The 13565-nt window shown below is 39.6% G+C and overlaps 1 protein-coding gene across 1 annotated transcript in view; it reads right to left on the bottom strand.

The window, feature by feature from the left end:
- Positions 1-13565, bottom strand: part of zgc:153039 (uncharacterized protein LOC767698 homolog) — a 94735-nt gene that overhangs the window by 2460 nt on the left and 78710 nt on the right. The window contains exons 11-12 of the mRNA XM_047391930.1: positions 7675-7849; positions 15-161 (exon numbers count right to left, since the gene is read on the bottom strand). Of these exons, the coding sequence (XP_047247886.1) occupies positions 15-161; positions 7675-7849 (322 nt within the window). The remainder of the gene's footprint in view (positions 1-14; positions 162-7674; positions 7850-13565) is intronic.

Below are 13565 nucleotides of genomic sequence, written 5' to 3'. Positions count from 1 at the left end.
GCAGCAGTACTGACCAAGTCCTGAGATGAAGAGGAGGTGCTGGACACCATGACGTACAGAATCTGCCAATGTCAGGTTGACAAAGGCTTTGATGTTTAGATGGTCCACTAGGGCCAGCCAGGAGTCATACTGAGCCTGCAAGGGGTCAGATGGTAAAGTGCCTGAATGAGAGAAGAAAAAAAAAGAACAGAGCTGTGAGAATCAATTCAATTTAATGCAGTGCAGTCGGATTCAATTTATTATTCAGATTGGTTAAAAAGGTTTCTATCTAAGGAAACCCAGCAGATTGCATCCAGTCAGTGACTTGCAGCATTCCCTCCTCCCGGATGAACATGTAGAGACAGTGGACAGTCACTGGCGTTGACTTTGCAGCAATCAGGGGACTCAAAAAAAATATTTAGATTTCAATAAGACAATTTATAGGTCATTTAAAATCTAAATAATATAGGACATATTGTACCAGTTCTCTGTCTTGGCTGGTTTTAGACCGAATGTAAATTATTGTGAATCAAACAAAAAAGGTTTGCAATAATTTTCCTTTTTATTTTTGTTAGACGCTGAATGAAGGACAAGGAGAAACAGAGTTTAGCCCTGATGAAAAACCATTTTGTTGAAGCAAATAATGACACATTTTGAGGTATTTCGAAAAGAACTTGTCAGGATCTGGGTTTGTGTTTTTTGCTACATGTGCTCATTCTCAGGTGGTGCTGAAGCTCTCAGGTGTGCTGGGTGACAGGTGCGACTTGTGCCACTGATTACCATGAGGAGTACTTAAGCAGGAGGCTGCCAAAACTTCAATGCGAGAGTGTTTTGTCACAGTGGTACAAACTCGAGCCACACTCTAAGTCTATGCTTCGTTCTTTGATTAACTTTGTTTTTGCTCTTCTGCAGATTTTGAAAGCATATGCTTTGGCTCTATGTCATTGAGTTTCTGACTTTGTTTTTTGGAAGCTATTCTGGATGATCAAGCCTGTCTATGCTTTGAGTTGCATCAAGCTGGCAGCTTTCCTGTTCTCTACGTTTCCTGAGCTAAGCCACAAACGTACCCTGTCCACCCTCCAACGTAAGCCACCGCACATCAAACTAATATCTTTGCTCCAAGCTCACACTGAACAGCACCAAGTGAACTCTCTACGGATATTCCTGCCTAAGACCTGGATTCTGAATCTCATTGCCCCTGGCGACTTGACCACCATTATCCAGTAAGCCGATCTCTGCATCTTGTTAGTCATTTATTCTTAGTTTTGTTATCTGTACTCATCCATTCTCTTCACTTCTCTCACTACAGTGAGATTCTCCTCAGTTTTCATTCTTGTTAATGTTTTTTCAATAAAATAGTCTTTATTTACTTTTCCTGAGTGTTCTCTGTATGTGGGTCAGAGCTATTTTGAATATAATGACAGAACTTAATCTGAATTTTTGCTGACAAATGTTTGTCTTCAACTCAGATGTTTACTTTGGGCCAGAATGTGATAAACGTTACATTCTCATCAAAGTGTTCCACTCCTGAGGCTCCATTGTCTTATATTTCAAAAAAGGAAAGTGGTATAAAGTTTTCCTAAATCTTGGTCAAATGGTAAAATCCTAAAACACATTTATTTTATTATGCTAAGAGCTTTCAAAACATTTATTAGAATAGTTCCTCTTATGAAACTGTTCTTTTATCGCCATCTTTTCAGCCCTTCATTCCACTTCTGGAGAACTTTGTCCAGCCAAAAATAATAAAAGAAACATTTTACAACCCAGTCTTTTGTTCTACATGTGAGACATTAGTGCAGTTCTTACTATTAAACACTTTGAGAGGAAAGGGTGTTTAGTTGTGGTTTTTAAAATATAGCATGGAGCCTCATCCTGGACCTTATCAGTAGTAATATTACAGTTATTAATAACTGTATACATATGGTATGTATGTCTCACCTTCAGTAAAACTGTATCCTTGTTTAATTTTGTTTATATAATGTGTAATTCAGAAAAATAAAATAGTTAACTAATCAATAGTCCACCTGTGATTAATTGCTATGATTTATTTCTTAATTATCCTGCATCTTTAAACCCAGAACTTTATGTTTAGAATCAGTACAGAAGATATAAAAGAGAAGAAGGAGGCTTACCTTTGAACTTTCTACTACGTCTTACTGGAACCAGGAGATATTTTCCTGGATTATTGAGCAAAACTTTTTTCTGTCTACATGTAAACTGGACTATAAGACTGGATGCAGCAATGAGATGCAATGTGTTGATCTGAAGGACCTTTTAATGTGTTCAGCTACGTTAGGATTAAATGCTTTTATTTTGACTGAGTTAAATGACCAAATATTTTCACATTATGATTCAATCCCTCATACTGAGCATGCATATAGTTACAGTGGAGAGGAAAACTCCCTTTTAACAGGAAGAAACCTCCAGCAGAACCAGAGCCAGGCTCAGAGTGAGTGGCCATCTGTCACAACCTACTGGGGCTTTGAGAGGACAGAGCAGAGACAAAATAACACAGAAGCACTGATCCAAGAGTACTTTCTATGGGAAAGGAAAGTAAAAACGTTAAAGGCAGCAGTAGCTTCTTCAGTAGTTTCATCTAGGAGAGAAAAACAGCTAAGCAGATGAACTCTGAGCCAGTTTGCAAGTCTAGAGTATGAAAGAGAGCACATACAGTTAGTATCAGTAAAGGTTTAGGAGGAGGAGTCTGATAACTAAAAGATCTCCCTCTGCAAGTCTCTGTAACTTAAATTTAATAGACCTTCAAAGAGCATAATTAGTTAAATTTGAGACTTTTGGGAATTATAAAACATCTTATGTGAACATAACACCTATAGGTTACCAAGCTTCAACAGCTTAAAACACAGGGTTCACCTAGATTCATACATTATGATTGATGGGTTTTAGGGAACCCAAATCCCTGATTTTAAGCCAAACCTTATTACATACACTATTCTTTCCTGACAAATGAGCTGGTAGTAAATGACTAACATAAAGGCTTTGATTTTATTTTTTAAAGAGTCTCTAACAGGCCAGTTTTAGGAAGTATTCCAGGGTTCACTATGAGGGGGTTGTCTGGTTTTAAATTCCTATTAACGGGGCTGTTTACTGCCCTGTGTTAAGAGCTCCACAGTTTTGCCTAAAGTTTAGTTTGAAAAATACAACCAGGGCTACAATGGAACAATTTAGATGAAAGCTTATTCGTTTGTTAGAATGGCCCAGTCAAAGTCCAGACCTTAGGACCATAAAAAAGCTTGAAAAATATTTTGTGTCACTCATTTTAGAAACTAATTTAATATATAGATTCATTACACATATAGTGAAATATATCAAGCCTTTATTTGTATTTTGATGATTATGGCTTACAAAGAATGAAAACCCAAAATTCAGTGTCTCAAAATATCTGAATATGTTGAAAAAGTTAAATATTGGTCACATCCTAATAAACTAATTACCTCAATGGTGCAAGGAGCGCAAATCTTGGGCTGTGGACAATGTGAAACATGTATTGTTCTCTGATGAGTCCACCTTTATTGTTTTCCCTACATCTGGGAGAGTTACGGTGTGGAGAAGCCCCAAAGAAGCGTACCACCAAGACTGTTGCATGCCCAGAGTGATGCATGGGGGTGGATCAGTGATGGTTTGGGCTGCCATATCATGGCATTCCCTTGGCCCAATACTTGTGCTAGATGGGCCAAGGAAAACAGCTGTAAATGTGTCCTGGGTCTCTAAATGGTCTCTCAGTCTAGGTCAGTAGGCTACACAATGATGTGGAAGACTGCTGACTGGACAGATGTCCAGAGGACAGTCTTGACATCCTGCACAAGGAAGGGTGTCAATGACTTCATAACATCTTAATGCTCCTGGAATTGCTACAAAAAGGTCATTGCTAAATAGGCTGGTTGTTCAGAGTACTGTATCCAAGCATATTCACAGAAAGTTGAGTGGAAGGTAAAAGTGTGGTAGGAAAAGGTGCACCAGTAACAGGGAGAATAACAGCCTTGAGAGGATTGTTGCACAAAATCCATTCAGCGATTTGGGGGAGCTTCAGAAGGAATGGACTGATGCTGGAGTCAGCTCATTAAGAGCCACTACACACTGACACCTGAGGGCCGCAACCTGGGCTTCCATTACACCTTAGCAGAACCACAGACTGATCTGCTCAATGCCACGCCGCACTGATGCAGTAACTCATACAAAAGGAGCCGCAACAATGTACTAAGTGCACAGAAATGAGCAGACTTTTCAGAAGCCTGACAATTGTGTTGAACATATACTTTTTTATTGATTTTATGTAATATTAAAATTGTTTGAGACACAGAATTTTTTTTTTCAACAGCTACTATCATCAAAATGACAAGAAATAAAGGCTTGAAACATTTCACTCTATGTGTGATGAATCTATAGCATACAGGTCCTTCTCAAAATATTAACATATTGTGATAAAGTTCATTATTTTCCATAATGTCATGATGAAAATTTAACATTCATATATTTTAGATTCATTGCACACTAACTGAAATATTTCAGGTCTTTTATTGTCTTAATACGGATGATTTTGGCATACAGCTCATGAAAACCCAAAATTCCTATCTCACAAAATTAGCATATTTCATCCGACCAATAAAAGAAAAGTGTTTTTAATACAAAAAACGTCAACCTTCAAATAATCATGTACAGTTATGCACTCAATACTTGGTCGGGAATCCTTTTGCAGAAATGACTGCTTCAATGTGGCGTGGCATGGAGGCAATCAGCCTGTGGCACTGCTGAGGTCTTATGGAGGCCCAGGATGCTTCGATAGCGGCCTTTAGCTCATCCAGAGTGTTGGGTCTTGAGTCTCTCAACGTTCTCTTCACAATATCCCACAGATTCTCTATGGGGTTCAGGTCAGGAGAGTTGGCAGGTCAATTGAGCACAGTGATACCATGGTCAGTAAACCATTTACCAGTGGTTTTGGCACTGTGAGCAGGTGCCAGGTGCTGAAAAATGAAATCTTCATCTCCATAAAGCTTTTCAGCAGATGGAAGCATGAAGTGCTCCAAAATCTCCAGATAGCTAGCTGCATTGACACTGCCCTTGATAAAACACAGTGGACCAACACCAGCAGCTGACACGGCATCCCAGACCATCACTGACTGTGGGTACTTGACACTGGACTTCTGGCATTTTGGCATTTCCTTCTCCCCAGTCTTCCTCCAGACTCTGGCACCTTGATTTCCGAATGACATGCAGAATTTGCTTTCATCCGAAAAAAGTACTTTGGACCACTGAGCAACAGTCCAGTGCTGCTTCTCTGTAGCCCAGGTCAGGCGCTTCTGCCGCTGTTTCTGGTTCAAAAGTGGCTTGACCTGGGGAATGCGGCACCTTTAGACCATTTCCTGCACACGGTGGCTCTGGATGTTTCTACTCCAGACTCAGTCCACTGCTTCCGCAGGTCCCCCAAGGTCTGGAATCGGCCCTTCTCCACAATCTTCCTCAGGGTCCGGTCACCTCTTCTCGTTGTGCAGCGTTTTCTGCCACACCTTTTCCTTCCCACAGACTTCCCACTGAGGTGCCTTGATACAGTACTCTGGGAACAGCCTATTCCTTCAGAAATGTCTTTCTGTGTCTTACCCTCTTGCTTGAGGGTGTCAATAGTGGCCTTCTGGACAGCAGTCAGGTCGGCAGTCTTACCCATGATTGGGGTTTGGAGTGATGAACCAGGCTGGGAGTTTTAAAGGTCTCAGGAATCTTTTGCAGGTGTTTAGAGTTAACTCGTTGATTCAGATGATTAGGTTCATAGCTCGTTTAGAGACCCTTTTAATGATATGCTAATTTTGTGAGATAGGAATTTTGGGTTTTCATGAGCTGTATGCCAAAATCATCCGTATTAAGACAATAAAAGACCTGAAATATTTCAGTTAGTGTGCAATGAATCTAAAATATATGAATGTTAAATTTTCATCATGACATTATGGAAAATAATGAACTTTATCACAATATGCTAATATTTTGAGAAGGACCTGTATATGATTTTTACTTTCGGAAATGAGTGACAAAAAATATCAAACTTTGAGCTATTTTGCAAAGATGAATGAAAAACGTTCAGGCTCCAGATGTCCACAGTTGGTAGAGACATCCCCTAAAAGACTGGCAGCTGTAATTACTGCATAGGTCTGAAGTTGTATAAATTAAATAAGGTTAAATAATAGGCTGAATAATTAAAGAGGTGTGAATACTTAAGCAAAGTGACTGTGAATATAAACTTGCAACATCTTAATGTTCCTAGCATTGCTATTTGTCCATATATTTTCACAGAACATGAAAATAGTTCAAAATATGAAGATTTGCTAAAGTTCTAAGAGGTTAAAAACAGCCCTGCAAGCACCTCTTTCCTTTTCACCTCCACCACCGCCAATCAGAAGAGTATAGGCTGTGAAGAGTCATGCTGCCTGCAGGTACAACTGTAATCAAATCACAGAAAGCATCGAGGGCTCGATACATGACCTGTACAAGTGTTCTTTCACTTTGGAGTTACACATGTTTTTAAACAAGAAAGGCTTTTTGCACCTTGCTTTGAGCAGAGTAATGCTCATTTCTATTTAACATCAGCAATTTCCTTCCATTTGCATATATTGATTACTGTGCAGCTCTATATTTTTTACAGAGGGGAGGCCAGGTAGTTTTATACCCGTACAAATGTGTTTAATACGATTGTGAAATTTTAATCAGGAGGAACAAAAAAGATTGGTAAAACATATTTTCAGATTTGAATAAAGTAAAGATTTCTAGTGTGAATCACCAAATAAACCCGAAGGTACCTGGAAAAACCCCGTGGCTGACATGAAATATGAAGCAGAGGGAGACAAAGATGTGAGACAAGATGCTGAAACGTGTGGGGGAGGGAAAGAAGAGAGACAGAGATCAAACTCCAGATGACAGAGTAGACAGAATGCTGGGCAAAGCAAAGATGCAGATAGACACAACAGGGAGGTAGGTAATCCATCACACCCAAAAAACAAGCAAAGATATTAGGAAAAAACTCAGAGCCTGTGGGGCTCCTAATGTGATTGTTCCAAATTATAGTTAAGTACTCTTCTCAGGTTTACAGCAAATGGTTGCTAGAGAAGACTGAGAATAAACAGTATGAAATTATCCTGGAGTGTAATGAGAAAGCAAGAAATTCTTCTTTCCTGTTATTGTTGAAATGAATGGATTCTTTGTATAAAGACCAAGTGGCTCATCAGAACTGGAGAAGGGCTCTTCAGTGACTAATGAACATATTTTTTCACTGTCCAACACTTAAGAGAATTCCGATGGTGAAGATTTCATTCAGAGTTGCTTCCTTCCTCCCCTCTGCTCTACTCACAAACCCCTTACAATGTTCTCCAAAGACAAAGAGAAGGTCCAACAATGACCCTGCTACTTCAAATTATTCAGAACACTGGCTTCACATGAAAGAAGGGAGATTCTCTTGAGACTCTCCAGTATATAGAGCTCCAACATTAAGACTGTAGAGAATCAGCCAATGTCGTAAAGAAACATCTAGTGGTCTATTCAACAGTGCACTGAGAGGTGTGAAACTGCACATGCCACACAAAGCTTGAGCAGTCTTTATTATGTTCCCTCTCAGAATGTCATGTTTTATCTGGGTAAAGGTCAGTGAAGGTAAAGCAGATTTCCCAGAGCAGGAAGTAGTAGCAGAGGTGTTCTTACTGAGGTCTCCTAGCTGGACATGTCCCAGCACGTAGAGGCCGCTTTTCTTGATATCATTGATAAACGTGACGAGGCCCACACTGCTGCGAGGGTTGGAAACCATCAGGAGGATCTGAGGTCTCCAGAACTTGATGTGGTCCTTCCTGACATCCAGCATCAGAAGGTATTTACGTACCTACAGGCAGGAAGAAATATGTGAGGAGAAGATGCTTTTATCCCAACCAGCGTATTCCTAAATACTTATAAATAATAAATAGGTTAAACGGTTTATGGAAGCAGTTTCACCTCTCATCCTAACATGCAGTTGCTTACTGTGTAAGCCCTCAACACGTCCAGAAGGACCCAGAATCTACACCGGTGTATAACTAGTGCAATCCATCTTCTGGGATATTTGTATAATATATAATTAGTTGCATACTGCAAGAGTGAAACTTGCTTGCCATGGTAATTGATTCATTTGTAAAGCATTTGAAAGGTTGATTACCTTCAACTTTGTGAAGCACATGTAAGCAATTCAGAAAAAAAACCGGAATGATTTCCGAATGAATCTACTTCAGCAACAAATGATAGATAATCACCTTCTTTTAAGTGCAAAATCAAGTCATTTATCAAAATTAATTCCACACATCAACTTTCAGAATGTTATCGTTAGAAATATGTGGGACTGCAAAGTAACACAAAACCTACCACAGAGAAGCTAGAAATACTACACTGGTTTCCATACCTGTTGCAATATTTTCATTTTACTTACAAGGTTGAGTGATATTATTTAAAGTAAGAATAACTGACATTTACTTCAACCATTTAAATTTACGTTCCAGTTGCAAAGTCCATTCCACTTTACCCTTTTTATTTCAATGCATGATAGGTTCTATTTACACTACTAAACGATAAACGTCTCACCAAAGGGTCTGAGGATGCATTTCTTACAAAACTACAGTGGATTGAGGCCTTACTTTTAATCCAGCAGAGTAGAATAGAAGAACAGAAATGCCACGTATTGTCCCACAATGGTGCCCCGCTCATTATCCTCTTTTGCCCCTTTACTGTATTTTGCTGAATTTTGGCCGCATGGCTCCACTCCACTCCGACTCGGTCCACTTGGCAAGGAACCTGTTGTGTTTCCACTGACCCACTGACAGCTGGAGCTATGTCTGCTGAAGCCCCACCTCCAGCCATCAGTGTAGTGCGCTGTGTGTGAAGCTCCAAAGTTTGCCTGAATAAATTATTATTTTGGGCTTTATGAAGACGTTTTTGTCTCAGCCATGAGAATAATAAGGATAAGGACTTTAAAGCACAACAATGTGGACTTCTGACCACGGTGAAGTTAGTTCTAGGTTAGATGTTGGATATTGTTGCTGCGTGGATTCAGCGAGGTCTTCTTCCTGTTTGACCTGATGCAGGCAGTCTGATTGCATGCAGCTGCTCTCTGCCTGTTTCCACCATCTGCAGACACGCAATACATTTCTGAAGTAACATGCTGTTTTATGGTGGTATAGTTTTGTGTGTTTTGAGGGAAATGTTTGTGCGTCTGATTTTTGTGTGATCAGCTGGTTTAGGATGTTATTAAATACAGCGCCCCGCCTGCGTGTCATTCAGAAAGCTGATGTGTCCTTTTTCTTTTCTTTCAGCCTTCAGACATGGTTTATAATTTGTAGATAGTAAAATTCTATTCAGATATGACCTGCTCCAGCCACTGTGGTCCTGAATATTGTTGTAGTAGCTTTTGAGTTTTATTAACTTTTCCCAGCACTACCTCAGTGTAAACCTTCTCTTTTCTGTTGATCCCACGGCCAATCAGTGAACAGCAGTTCTGAGTAGGGACTGAGTAGGGACATGTAGTCCCTACTCAGTCCCTACTCAGCCCTCAGTATCTGGAGGAGGAAGGGGCAAAAAAGTAGGAAACACTCCCAAACGTGCTGAGTGGAGCCAGTGGAAAAGGGGCATTATTTACAACCCAAATTCCAATGAAGTCAGGACGTTGTGTAAAATGTAACTAAAAACAGAATACAATGAATTACAAATCCTGTTCAACCTATTTGCAATTGAATACACTACAAAGACAAGATATTTAATGTCTATGTGATAAACCTTGTTGTTTGTTTGCAAATATTCACTCCTTTGGGTTTGATTGGGGTTGTACCTTCATCCAAAATAACCAGCAGTCCTGGGATTCCAAGGTACCAGCTCAGGGTCGTAAAGAAGTGATTTTTGAATTATCAATTCAATGACTACACTCCACTTCTTAGTGTGACTGTGTTGTCTATGGTTTTAAAAAAGAATTGCCAATGAATGTGGTAACGGGACGTACCAACTGGAGCTACTAACCAGGCTGCAGTTAGGGACCCTTTACATAAACAGAAAACAAAGCAGTCCAGTTGTCACTAAATTTAGTAAGTTGGGCATTTCTAAAGAGTTCTGTGTTATTTGATCTGACTGCCGTTGGCTTTTCAAGAGTTTAGATGTTTGGCTGATGTCACTGCTTAGCCTTACAGCACATTGGGTAGGTTAATGAATGACTAAATATGTCCTGCCGCATACCCAGCAGCCTTGTAGACATCATACTTCAGGGCATATAATATGGGATTTCAAGTGAACTTGGTTGTGCAGGAGGGACCCCTCTCACAACGTAGCTAACAAAGTGGCTAATAATGTGAAGATAACCGAGTATTTCAAGCATTTTAAACCTCTGAGATGCTACTGATGTGTCAGTCATATACGCAGATGCACAGCATTTATTTTATTTTTCTAATGTTGGTGTCCAATCTGATTTATATTTAGTGAAATGACACTTTTTATCCAGTATTTTTGAAGTCATGTGTTTTGTTTTGATGTGTAATGATAAAAAGATGAGTTTGTTTTTTTCTTTTTTTATTCAGAATGAATTGATGTATCTCCGCAGCAGAAACCTTTGTATGTTGATTGCCTATGGGAGAGTATGATTGTTGTTGTATGCAGGCTTTTGACTCTCCACAATGACTGTGTCAGCTGTATTGTACTCCTGGTATGAAGTGCCAAAGTTAAACCCTAATTAACTAACTCCTCTCTGTATGGATCAAAGATTCTGGACTGGCCTTCCTGATACTGAACAACAAACCAAACATAATCTACTACACTAAAGAAACTGTAGTTTTCAACTGTTGCTTTTATTGGTAAATGCTGGAAAGCTGACATTTTTTGTTATTTTACAGTAACCAAACATGAGGATGATAACCATATACTCGTCTCATATAAAACAATTAGTACACTTTTTGAATTAGGTATTTTACTTATTTGACAAATCTTTGTATCCTGTTTCGATATGCATGGATATGTTGCTGTAAAGCAGGTAAATGGAAACAATAGACACTGTTAAATCAACATATTTACTGTGAAAAATGTGCATGTCCTGGATTCATTTATCAGTGGATACCATAATTGATAACAATGTTATTAGTCAGGGTTCCTGCATTTTTTCCATTGAAAATTCCAAACATTTCCAGACTCCAAATTCTGGATTTTCTACAGTTTTTATTTAAGAGAAAAATATCCACCATGAATTGCCGAAATAGAAGCCTAATGAAACAACACATTTCTGAAACTGGCTTCCAATTTTTGGAGTGTGGTTTAACATAATTTTGCTTTTTTTTACATGAGGAAAAACTTAGATCAGCTCTATTTTAACATCTATAACTCTTGTATTTGTCAAATGGGGATTAGAATATCCTTTATTAAATTCTAAGTATTAGAACCACAATCTTTGCTTGAAGAACTTTGGTAGCCTTATCTAATTTGTAAATATTGTAAAACACAGTAAGTCAGTAAAGCTTCTTTGTTAGGCACCTTTCAGACAAAACTGTTGCAAAGCGGTCTACAGAAAACCAGAACAATAACTAATAAAAATTTTAAATAACACACATAGAACGCATTCAACAGGGAGCCTGTTTAAAGTTTTTAACTGGGTTTTAAAAGCGCCTGTAGCTGCAGAGGTAGACAGTTTCACAGCCTTGACCGAGAGGCTCCTCCCCCTTGGTCTTCAGTGTGGTGCGTGGAACAACTAGAACATACTGAGCCTCTGAGCAAAGACAACACGCAGAAATATATTTTGTGAGAAGATTAGATTCAATATCTGGGACCTTCTGCCTTCTGTTTAAGTGCTGCAAATAAAACTTGAAGTTACTGGGATAACTGGAAAGTTGAGGAGAGTTTCATCTCTAAGAAGAAGCCAGCAGAGATGTGATGTGAAGAAAGTAAACTTCGGATGAGTCATCCAGTTATCTCACATTTAAATGAGTGGAACGGGGATGGAGCCTCGAGTGCTTCTAGCCAATTAAAGAGCCAGCACTTTTTCAGCTGGAAGAAACCTCCACACAGGAGGAGAACCGCATGCGAAAGGGTAAAAAAACGTATTATTTTAATATGAAAACGCTTTCAGGGTGTGTTTTATAGGCCTGTGGCAATGGTGCAACAATGTTATAAAGAGAGTAGAAAAACGCTGTTTTTTTCTCGGATCTTCACTTTAGGATTCAGATGGAAAACAGCCAAGAAATCATTCTGATAATGTCTAAACAATGAAAGTTCAGCTCCATCTCCCGAAACTGCGAGTTAATGTGTGTCCGTGTGGCTATCAATCAAAAATGAAGATAGAAACAACATTATTACTGTCATAATCTTCACAACTGTAAAAGACAAAAAGACAACGTCCCAGAAGCAAAGTCTCACTGCATCCACTCAGCTAATCATCTGTCTCCCTTTATCTCTGTTTCCCTGTCATCTCATCCATCAGACTATCATCATTTCACTGCTGCTTCCATCTCATCCATCACTTAGTTTTTCAATCATTCATCTCCTGCTTATATTCTGCTCCCACCTTCTCTCCCCGTGATACAATCAGCACTTCTTGCCTCTATTTTGTCTTTTTCTTCCCTCCTAAAACACTTGTCAACCGCCTACCATCTAGTTGGGTTTTTTTGTTGTTATGTACTGATGTGCTTTTCATCCTTGTCTCAATGTCACACAGCTGGCACTCGGAAGCACGGGCTACTGCTGGAGGGTGCAACTGCACACATGTGGCATAGTTTACATGCACAGATGGGGTCGATGCAAATGGCTGCCCATCTTGAACTTGGTGCTGTTAGAGATTTCATCTTAATAAAGGGAGTCGTTTCTCTTCCCTGACCCACTGAACTATCCTTCCTTATGATGGGAATAGCACTGAAGTGAAGATTTGATTCTAACTGAGGGTTTCCTTAGTCATTTTTACCAGAGATCTGATAGAAAATTGTCTGGCAACCAGAAAGGGATGATTTTCAGCCTAGATGACTGGCTGGTCGGAAACCCAAAAATGTGATATTTTTCCAATCAGTGAAAACACCAAACTAAACACGTCGCACTGAGAACACACTTCTTGTGGACCATGTTACCGAGGGAAATGTTAGCTAGTTCCAGCATCACTTGGTTGTTTAAAGCTGAAGCCAGTGGAAGCACAGACTTGGAAGAGGCTAATTAAACTTTTTTCTAAGACGTGTTTGAGCCTAATTCAGGCTGAGAGAGTAATCACTTGTGCTTGCTTTAAAATAAAAGCTTTACAGTGCCTGCAGTAGGCTGCTTATATGGCGTCACATTCCTGACAAAAATCCGAGGAGCGTATTAAGCAATCACAACAGCGCATCTATTAATCGAGAGAGCGCATAGCTCTGATCGCGGGCGTGCACCTTTATTCGGTAGCCTTTGAACGCAGCACAGCGAGTAATAAAACACGCCCCCTGCACCCATCTCTTCGCTCTCGCAGAAAAATTACGCTCTCTTGCTCTGTTTAGTGGGCGTATTTGTCAGTTGGGGGCAGAAACTCTTCTGATTGGCCGGATTTTCATCTCATATCCGGTTGCAGCCGGCACAAGACATTGGCTTAA

This window comes from Girardinichthys multiradiatus, chromosome 18, assembly GCF_021462225.1.
Source record: "Girardinichthys multiradiatus isolate DD_20200921_A chromosome 18, DD_fGirMul_XY1, whole genome shotgun sequence".
NCBI lineage: Eukaryota > Metazoa > Chordata > Actinopteri > Cyprinodontiformes > Goodeidae > Girardinichthys > Girardinichthys multiradiatus.
The sequence above is the reverse complement of the archived record's forward strand: the minus strand, read 5'-3'. Positions and strand labels throughout refer to the sequence as shown.